At 31.3% G+C, this 10,283-nt stretch overlaps 2 protein-coding genes across 2 annotated transcripts; one reads left to right on the top strand and one right to left on the bottom strand.

Annotated features, from left to right (window-relative positions):
• Nucleotides 1-242: 242 nt before the first annotated feature.
• Nucleotides 243-7,403, top strand: LOC111041877 (chymotrypsinogen B-like). The gene is made up of 6 exons (XM_022326313.1): nt 243-318; nt 3,907-4,022; nt 6,281-6,387; nt 6,455-6,600; nt 6,667-6,947; nt 7,018-7,403. The coding sequence occupies exons 1-6, from the start codon at nt 249-251 to the stop codon at nt 7,222-7,224; spliced, it is 927 nt and encodes a 308-aa protein (XP_022182005.1). The 5' UTR covers nt 243-248; the 3' UTR covers nt 7,225-7,403.
• LOC111041885 (BLOC-1-related complex subunit 5) lies at nt 7,280-9,194 on the bottom strand. Its single transcript, XM_022326327.1, has 4 exons — nt 8,745-9,194; nt 8,520-8,686; nt 7,629-7,817; nt 7,280-7,519 (listed from the first exon to the last, which is right to left on the bottom strand). Exons 1-4 carry the CDS (start codon nt 8,962-8,964, stop codon nt 7,304-7,306), a joined length of 792 nt encoding a protein of 263 aa, XP_022182019.1. The 5' UTR covers nt 8,965-9,194; the 3' UTR covers nt 7,280-7,303.
• Nucleotides 9,195-10,283: the final 1,089 nt, after the last annotated feature.

Here is a 10,283-nt window from a genome sequence, read left to right on the forward strand (position 1 = left end):
TGTATACATTATACGTGTATATTATAATATTGCAGTGATACGTACAGAGTCCACCGCGGACGAAGGCGAAAGGAGATGATTTTTGACCGAAAGAGAGAGCGTTTTTCTTATTCTTACCTTCTTATAATAATGTGTGCCCGCGTGTTTATTTTTTTCCTCCTCTTCCATCATAATATTATACTCTAGGTAGGCACTCGACGGGAATTTTTTTTTTCCAGCACGCGTCAGTGTGTGCGCGCACGTGGATCATGTTACACGCAGTGCTGTGTCTGTCGCTGGCCGTTGCCTCGTTCGCGCCCAACCCTTCGACGGCCGACGGTAAGTGTGATCGCATTGTATTGCGGAAATTTATTTTTGTCGTGCTTAGGCTTATGCACTTGTCGCGGAGGATGGACTTACACTGGAAGGGCTGCAGGAGTATACTCGTTTATATCATAATAATATACATGTAATATAATACAGGTATATTATTGTACTTAAAAAGCCAATTTTTTTCTCATGCTGACGTGTATTTACACTCAGAAACACGAATAAATTTGTACGACGGCTGTGCGACCAGAAATATCAATCTCCATCGTTATTTTTATGGTAGACATTAAGACATACAGTTTCAGCAGACCGCGTCCGTTCGTTAAAGTCAATACATACAACTATAAATTACAATACCTAAAAGTGTATACGACATAGATGATTCTCAATATTTTTACTTGGGCATTAAACATTTTAACTGTTACATTACAATAATTAATTTTTTTGATGAAAAATATTAGTTCTCATTAGATTTTTCCTTGCTTTTTAGGTATATTTAGAATACAATTTCAATTTAGAAATAAAATTAGATTTCTTATAATAACAGTTCTACTAAAAAAATATTGCACTTTTAAAATAAAAAAGTTGTACAGAAAAAATCTGAACTTTTAAGTTAAAGTACAAATTTCTAAAAAAAAAATAAAATGCATTTAAATATAGGTAATAACTAATAAGTAGTAAATAAGTATACCAAAATACAAATTTTTATATTTTAACCTTTTCATCGCCAATGACGGAAAATTGTGTGTTGATCGAAATAATTGCGCTCATATACCTATCAACACTTTTTTTACGCGTTTTAACATATATTATTATAGTATGATTTTAAGATTATTATAAATGTATATTATTATTTGGTTTGTGTATAGTATATACGATATACCTATACCTATAGGCACCTACAGTAAAATATTGGAATCACTTTTTTATATTTTCCTTTTTTAAATTTCGTTGGGAGGAACAGAAGGAGGGTGTGTCCAAGTTGAGTTGAAATTGTGAAAATTTCATAAATCATACCTAAAATTGAACATAAAATTAGTTACTACAATAATGAAGATATAAGTGCCCGTTACATGAGTAGTTCATATGTTTTTTATAGAATATAATAATATAACACCTGTTTTCAATGTTTCCATTCAGCTTAATATTATACATATACATATACATATACAATATTTTATTTAGTAAGTAGTTAGTATATTGTACTTTAGGTTATTTATAATATTTTATACCCAATTAATCTAATTTTTTATTTTTGAGTTTTAACTCATCAATTTGGCATAGATTTGATATACCGTCTGTTCTTATCAGATCGTTCAGCTAGTTAGACAATATCTCAATTATAATAAATAATGAAATTATGAAACTACGGGTATATAATTTATTAAAACGCCTATCTGCCCTACCTACCTCATACCTGTATAACAATCTTAGATTATAGTAAAATTATATAATGTATGCATTTAGAATGTATTATCACATATCTATTTCTCTTAATACAAATTGGGCATTAGAGCATTAGTTATTACTGATATTTGACATTCGTCATCAAAATATTTGAATACCAAATTATAATTATATAAACGCGTGTATTTTTAGTATTTTAAAAATACTCAATTACATACAAATATTTTCTTGGAATACAAAAAATGTTCAAGAGGGTGGGTCCCCTTATAATCCTCCCTCCCGACCTTAAATACGTCACTTCACTGACTGAGCTATTTAAAACGTTTTCAAATATTATATAGTAACCATTATAAAAAAATTAGTGGCGTTTATAAGTAATAAACAGTGAATAGTGAACTTGATGGTGAACTTTTATATCGCACTACCCCACTACATAATCACCGGACTAGATAAAATTTAAATAATCATCTACTTTTTTCGGTTTTATTCAAAAGTATTAAATTGTATTTTTTTTTTCTTCTTAAATCTATACAAAATCACCACCCGTAATTTATAAGTTATTTAGGATATAAATATTTTTTTATAGAATTTCAAAGTTCTTAACTGCTACGTCAAATAATTATTGACGCTGACGAGAACAGCACGCATTATATACTTATAGTATGCACAATAAATGATATTAGGATTTGCGGACTACGGTGCAGGACGATCTGCACGAAGTTCGTGTGCAACTTGACGACGTCACGCGACTCACACAAAACGAATCGTGTGAACTAGTTACCCACACACCCAAACAAACACACTCACACTGCACATTTGTACCTATATAGGGCTATAATGCTATGTATACTTACAGTTGTCATTATGCACGCGGATTTGTACGCGTTACGATAAATATCTGTAGGTACACCGTAGGCCCGCCGAAGGTAAAAATCCAAAATCGCGTGTTCGCTGCAGCGTCTATTGTCGTTATACAGTAAATAGCAGGTAGCTACGTGCAGCTTATACTTTCACCGATCGTGGTTTGCGTTTTTTCTTTTATCGTCCTCTTGTGCACGCGATCGTAGACTAGACACATACACACACACACACACACACACATGCACACATATGCTCTACAATAATAGGGACCGTTTAATACAGATATATTTTTTTATAGTAAATAATAGTAATAATAATTTATTGTGTAAAATGTATCCCGAGAAATCCTGTACAATTTAATGTGATGGCCAATGTAGGTATATGTTATTATAATTCCCGGTGCTACTATTTCACTCGTCGCGGTCGTTTCGAAGTTTTTCTTTTCACTTTTTGAAAATCGGTTCACTCCGATGGATAGATGCAACTGGACTTTATTTTTGTGGGTGGGCTACATTTTTATGGCAACAGTGACCCGTGGAGTCTTCACACTTACATCTTTATTTTGCTAAGAAAAAAAGTCCTTATCTACCGTCACCAGATCCTTTCAGCATGTAAAATTCTACTTACAATTGAATGATTCAAGACAAAAGAGGGCAAATCGTTTTTAATTTTTTTAAGATTTCAGTGAATGTAATCCTACAACATGTTACACCATTAAAATAAAAAAAAAAAATAGTTGAGATAATGCCAAACGACCACTTTTCAAGGGGTTTAGTATAGGCAATCGAAAGAAAGAATTATTGAACGAAATTAAATAGGCATAGGTACCTACCTACTACAAATACTCATTTAAAGTAACTTCCAAGTTATCCCATGTTACTGTGTTCAAGACCTCAGTTGGCCATTGGTGCCTGGTGGTTATTTACAAAATTACGAGATCATTGGGATTTTCCAATACCTACGTTATGTGGAAATAAATAAATACTGTATTAACTATTAAGTTATATATAATTTATATTTATAATCTTTAGAACATTGCAGTTGTCACCCGTCACCCACAAAAAACATAACTGGCACTGTGGCGCTTATGACTCATGACGTGTCATTTAGCCATATTTTTTAGTAAAATTAATTAGTGTTTATTTTTTCTGTGATACCTAATTGCAGTTTTTAGTATTGTGGATTACGCAGTATTCACTAAAAAAAAAAAAGAAAATTACACGAAATGTAATATTTCATACCTGGTTATCTGGTAGACTCTTATAAGTAAATTGTATTATTATTCGCGATATCAATTTGATTGTATTTGTTTTTGTTTGGAATACTAAGAGTGCGGTTTGAATAGCGGTGCAATCAGTTATCGGCAGCCCAGATCGGGCGGTGGAGGTTCCAAGTCCCGACTGGTCAACGGTAAAGAGACCCAGAAAGGCGCTTGGCCGTGGCAAGTAAGTACCTATGCCAAACTGATAAATATATTAAAATATAGAGTATTAGAGTTATCTAACTGACAAGAACCCGTCAAATTCATCATCTCAGATTTTTTAAAACTTTCAAGGGCACGTTGCTTTTATCATTTCACAAAAATGTTTATCCTATGTAGAAAAAAACAATAACAAACAACTACTTTTATACTTACCTACTTGTTTGTTATCGCCCACCACCAGCCGTATAAAATGTATCATCCCGTCATCGGACCATTAGCACTCCATAGTAGGAACCCGCGGGTATTGATTTAATCTGACCGATACTGCCAATATTTAAATTTACTATTCCTGCCAATTTGAAGTACCTATAGAGGTTTGATTCCTGTAATCCTGCTTCCATCAATGTATCTGCTTTGATAAAATTATTATGGTAATTATACATACTTATATTTCATAATTTTGGAAGAATTTTGAGTATTCGAGTACTTTCGTACTTAATAGTATTTATATGGTATAATTATGTAGGTATTGAATGTTGTATTAAAAAATATACATATTCAATAAACATATAGACTGTGGAGATTTAAACAAACTGTATTAAATATTAGTGAATTAATGTGAAAATTAATTTTCGTTTATTTCACATTTGGATCATGGAGCAGTTGGAATATTGGTTGAAACGTGTAATTTCAGTAGATACAGACATAGTAGACAAACTAATTCATAGATCTTAGTCAGGTACTAAGATATTTTTTATATAGCATGGTTAATAATTAGTATGTAATAATATATTAATATTACATGTAAAAAAATAAGACAATTTTCCAAAGATCCTTCAATGGTCAGTGGTCACACCACACTTTATTTGTTTTAATGATACACTTTTGTTGTAAAAATAAAATGCCAGTAATAAATATTGCAGGAAACGGTAACTCATTAAAATTCATTTCTAACAATAATTGAAAATATACTTTTAAAGTGTGTAAGACAGATAGGTATGACTTTAAATTACACATACAATATAGCAACAAGCTGATACAAAACTAATACATGATTATAGTGTAATAAAATATAATTTAAAATATTATAATAAGTATTTAGTATTTACCATTTTGGCATTTTACAATAAATAGAATATAGATAACATACAAGACAAACCTTAATGAAAAATATTAAGATGTACCTACCTAAAGCAATACTGATCATGAACATCAAAATGTTATAATAAAGCTGGATGATATAAAATCGCCTTGTGGTGGGGCATTATTTTATATAGTTTGTTGGCAGAGTGATGGCGGAGGGATAGCAAACAAGTACCTATGGGTAGGTACCAAAAAAAGTTACTTCAGCAGACATTTTAAAATACTTATTATTTTAATAACTATATTTTTAAATGATACATCCATAAATATGTAACTGTTTCAATAATTTTCTTTCAGTGTAGATTATTTCATTTTAACTTAATGTCTGCCTACCTGATAACAGTGTTTGGTCAAGTGTAATTGGAACAAACTTACAAACAAAAATAGAAATAAAATTACACCTGACCAAACATTGTCATTTCTCTTATTATAAAGATAAATTGTTGGTATTAGATACCTCACAGTACTTTTAATAGGACTCGTAAATCATAATAAATAACTAATAGTTGATATAGTATTCAATTTTAATATAAAATTATAAAATTAATATTATTAAAATATAGTGATGAATACATTTAAATAATAGATTTATGAAATACTTAACAGTTATGCCGCGTCAATCAAATAGTATTGTGAATTAACATTGTTTTTTGGTATCATGTGATAACCAAGTTGCAATCGAGAATATCAAGAATTGACTATAGCTCAACTTTTAAAACAATATGGTTATAACTTACAAATTGTAACCATAGTTACCACACCCATACACAATATAGCTGTCAATCCAGGTTTAAAATTAAATTTATTGTTGCTTTTGATGTTAAAACACAAGCCAACATGATGTGATACAATATATAATATACAATCAATAATTAAATTTAAATAACATTAAAAATTAAACAGTACATTTAATCGACTAGTGATAAGCAATATTGAAAATAACTTTTTAAGAGTTCATTTCAATTTTAAATATTAATTACAATAAGCTTTTAAAACAAATACATACACATATTATTTTAATATTGAAGTTAATTAGAATAAATGAATGAATTGTATATTTGTAATATTTATCTGAGCTCTGAAGGTGTGGTTTAGATCATTACAACTTAATAAAACACATTTTCAATACATTTTTAGGTATCTTTACAGTTACTTCACCCAGCATTTGGTTTTGTCGGCCATTGGTGTGCGGGGGTACTGATCAGACCTACTTGGGTGTTGACAGCTGCTCACTGCATCAGAAAGTAAATCATTATTTATATATGCCATTAACAATTGTATTTATTTTAAAAATTTAATTTTGATCATAAGTGAAAAGTTCAGCTTGCCATTGGCAGCACTTTGGACAGCTGTACTCGGCGACTGGAATAGAGACGTAGAAGAGCACACGGAGGAGCGTATACCCATTGATGAAGTGGTCATTCATGACAAGTTTAACAATTACCAAAATGATATAGGTTAATTATGAAAAAATTGTCTACAACAAATTTAATTTTAATGGTACTAACAATTGAATTTCGCAGCGTTAATGAAACTATCTAGACCGACAAATATCACTAACACAAATGTTCGGTGCTTATGCTTACCACCATCTACAAATAACACTCCAATTCCAAAGATGTGTGTCACAACTGGATGGGGTAAAGTCAAACCAAATGGACCGTTGTCAGGTAAACTGCGACAGATCAAAGTGCCTGTGCATAACACATCTATTTGTAGAGACAAATATGGACCAGCCGTGCCCATAACTGATGGCCATTTGTGTGCTGGCAGAATGGATGGAAAAGGTGGTGGACCGTGTGTGGTATGTTGAACAAACACACATATTGTTTATGGAACTAATTAAAGCTATGTGATCATTAAACATATTGCAGGGAGATTCTGGAGGGCCATTGCAGTGTTCAGGTCCAAATGGTAGATGGTTCTTAGCCGGTCTCACATCATTTGGTTCTGGATGTGCTCGACCAGGATATCCGGATGTGTATACAAAACTATCATTTCATTTACCATGGATACTTAAACAAATAAAAATTCACACAGATCAAAGATTTTTAGATGCTAAAACAATTATAAGTAAATAACAATAGAATAAAAATAAAAATGTATATAAAATTTGTTAGACTAGTGAAGGTGAAAATATATGATGTGATCAGTCATTGTTTAACCCGTCGTCCACACAAATGGTTCCAACCGTTCGTCCGGAGGCAGTTTGTTATTTAACAGCTGCACAGAGTCTAGTGTCTTGTTTAACAATAAATGACAAGAATTCAGTTGCTTATTCATGTCATTGATGCATTTGAATTGCTCATTGATTTTGGCATATTGTTTGTACGAAGCCACATATAAATTTAACACTTGTGTGGTTTCATTGTCGAGCTGCAAAAAATCAAATTTGGTTATTAATTAGGAATTAATAATTTTTCTAGTTTTAAATTAATTATGATAGTGGTTATTGTATAGTTTAAAGTTTTAGATGTATATGTACCTCCAAAATCTGTTTATTGATCAAAGTTTGATCTGCAGCCACCGCTTTGGCACAGCGGCTCATGTAGGCTTGATAAAGTTGACACAGTCTGTAAAATGCATTGGAATCGATTCTCTCTAATGCTTCTCGATCCCTGGCTGCTGGCAAAGATACAGTGCCTCGTATTATTGGCAAAAATGATGGTACTTGCTAAAATTATAAAACCAATATTTTTTATTTGTATATACTCAGTAAATGTAAAAAATAAAAATAGTTATAAGTATCAAAGGAATCCTCTAGTCATTTGTGATTGGATACAATTAAAAGTTAGAACAAACAAAAAATAACACTTAAATTATCCAATACAATTTGTGGCACTCTAATTAAATTGACAAAATTACTTTTACAATATGCATTCTAAGTTCTTTAATTTTTGTTTAAATGGTTTAATGTTTAAGAATCCTTCAATATTGTTCTTTAGTATGTTGTACATTTTAATTTAGGTATGTTTTGAAAAATAATGTTTCAAAACTATAGGTAACTGAAATTTACAACCTAAATAAAAAATAATATTTTTAATTTATATTTATGTACTTTAAGTATTAATATTAAGTTTAAGTTTAAGTTAACTTGTATGAATTTATTAAATGTTTGTTCATTAATTAACTAGTATTTTATTTTGAAATAGCAATATGTAGGTACCTCCGAAGAACATAAATATTGTCTATTTAAGACATGAGTTTAAAAGCATTAAGTGTAAACAAAATGTTTCAAATTGATAATATAAGTACACTTGTATACATTTAACTGTACTTTCTAAAATTACATTAGTCAGCAGAAAATACTAAGATATGCTTTATAACAATATGCATACACTTGAATGTCTTAGACTACAGGGAGAAAAAAATGTACCTTCATTCGATACAGGTCCTCATCCATATCTGGGTTTTCTTGTACAGCCGCCCTGACCACCACAATGTTGTGTTTAGGCGTGGACTTTGGGGTCTTCTTAGCAGACCGCTGGGGTTCCACCTGCATTGATCTGCCTCGACTCATGATGCTGGGTTTCTTTGGCGAATCTAGAAATGGGTTTAATGTTGTTCATCGAAATATGCAGTTTACTATAGCTAATGGCACCTCCGATTGGCCGGTTGACCATGTATGATATGTACGGCAAGTCGACGTCGCTGCACACGCTGTGGCCGGGTGATGTGTTTGCGCTGGCCGCTCTGCTATGCTGACCATCCTGCGAATTCCGCGGCCAAGAACTCTCGGGCACAGATTTTCCTCTCTTCAGTTTCGGATTTTTCGAGCCCGATTCGGAGTTGTTGGATTGCGAACTCTGTTCCGAGCCCATTTTCGAATGCGAATAGGACTCTCGTCAGCGACCACGACGATCAGACAACGACCGAATGACAATTATAATAGTAATTATATTAGTAACATGATAAATGTATCATGATTAGTAATTAATCAATGGTAAACTAGGTACTATTAAATACCATTAAAATAAATAACTATCAAGTGCCCAACAGAGCCACAAATATTAGAATATTACTAATATTATGAACTAAGATACCTATTATATTATAGTTCGTGTTGATTATATACAGCAGTTAAACATCTTGGTGATAAATAACCAATTGATAACAGTGAAGTGTGATAAGAGATCCGTATGTTGAGTTGCGTCTAGAGACATATAGGGTGACACACTCAGCATGGGCGCAATCTTAGTTTTTGAATTGAAGGGGCTTTACAAATTCTAATGAAACAGACCAGTGGGGCAGTTGGAGACTCTACCCAAAGAACTTTAAGATACAATAATGGTAACACAATACAACATAATATAATTTTAATTTTTTACTCACCCCCCTCCCTACATTTAATATCTACTAAAGCACTAAGGCTCCTTCAAACGTGTAATTTTTAAGGAGATGTGTTTCGGCAATTCTTTTATTCCTTTTGCTAACTTACAGTAAAAAAAGATGTAATTTTCTTTAGAAAAGCAGAAGTTAGTGTTGAAAAATTCCAAAAATTAGAATATGAAAAAATGGTGAGAATGCTTCGTGAATCACAATGTAATTTTTCACTAATAAAACTTTAAGTATAAAATAAATTGGAAATAGTAAAATAAAGCATTGTATAAATATGAAATGAGGTTCAATAATTCATTAACGGTTATAATAACTACTTTTGTAGAGCTTTAATAAAATGTCAGCCATAAACTTTTTTAAATTATCATTGTAATGAAACAAAAAATATAGTACATATTTTATATTGACCCAATACAAATTCACATTTTATATTTTCAAAACATGGATATTATAGACATACATTTTAAAAGACGCGCAAAGCAATCAATTTGAAATTACTACTGACACATACAATTGGCGAATACGGCAAGCAGGGGCGTCATTTCACATTTTTTCATGGGATGCAAAACCAATATTGAAAATCTTAAGTAATACCAGTCACTCGTATGGTCGAGTCATCCCATGAATTTTTTTCAATACACTTTTTATGTAAATGTAGATCATTTTATAGAAATTATAGTATAAAACAAATAACAATAAAAAATAACACAATATTAGGTATATGGATCACCACAGCTAATTTTTCAATAATCAATTAGATAATATAACTGATTAAAACTGTTCATCTGATCAATTAACGCTC

Source organism: Myzus persicae, unplaced genomic scaffold, assembly GCF_001856785.1.
Source record: "Myzus persicae strain clone G006 unplaced genomic scaffold, MPER_G0061.0, whole genome shotgun sequence".
In the NCBI taxonomy this organism is placed as follows: Eukaryota; Metazoa; Arthropoda; class Insecta; order Hemiptera; family Aphididae; genus Myzus; species Myzus persicae.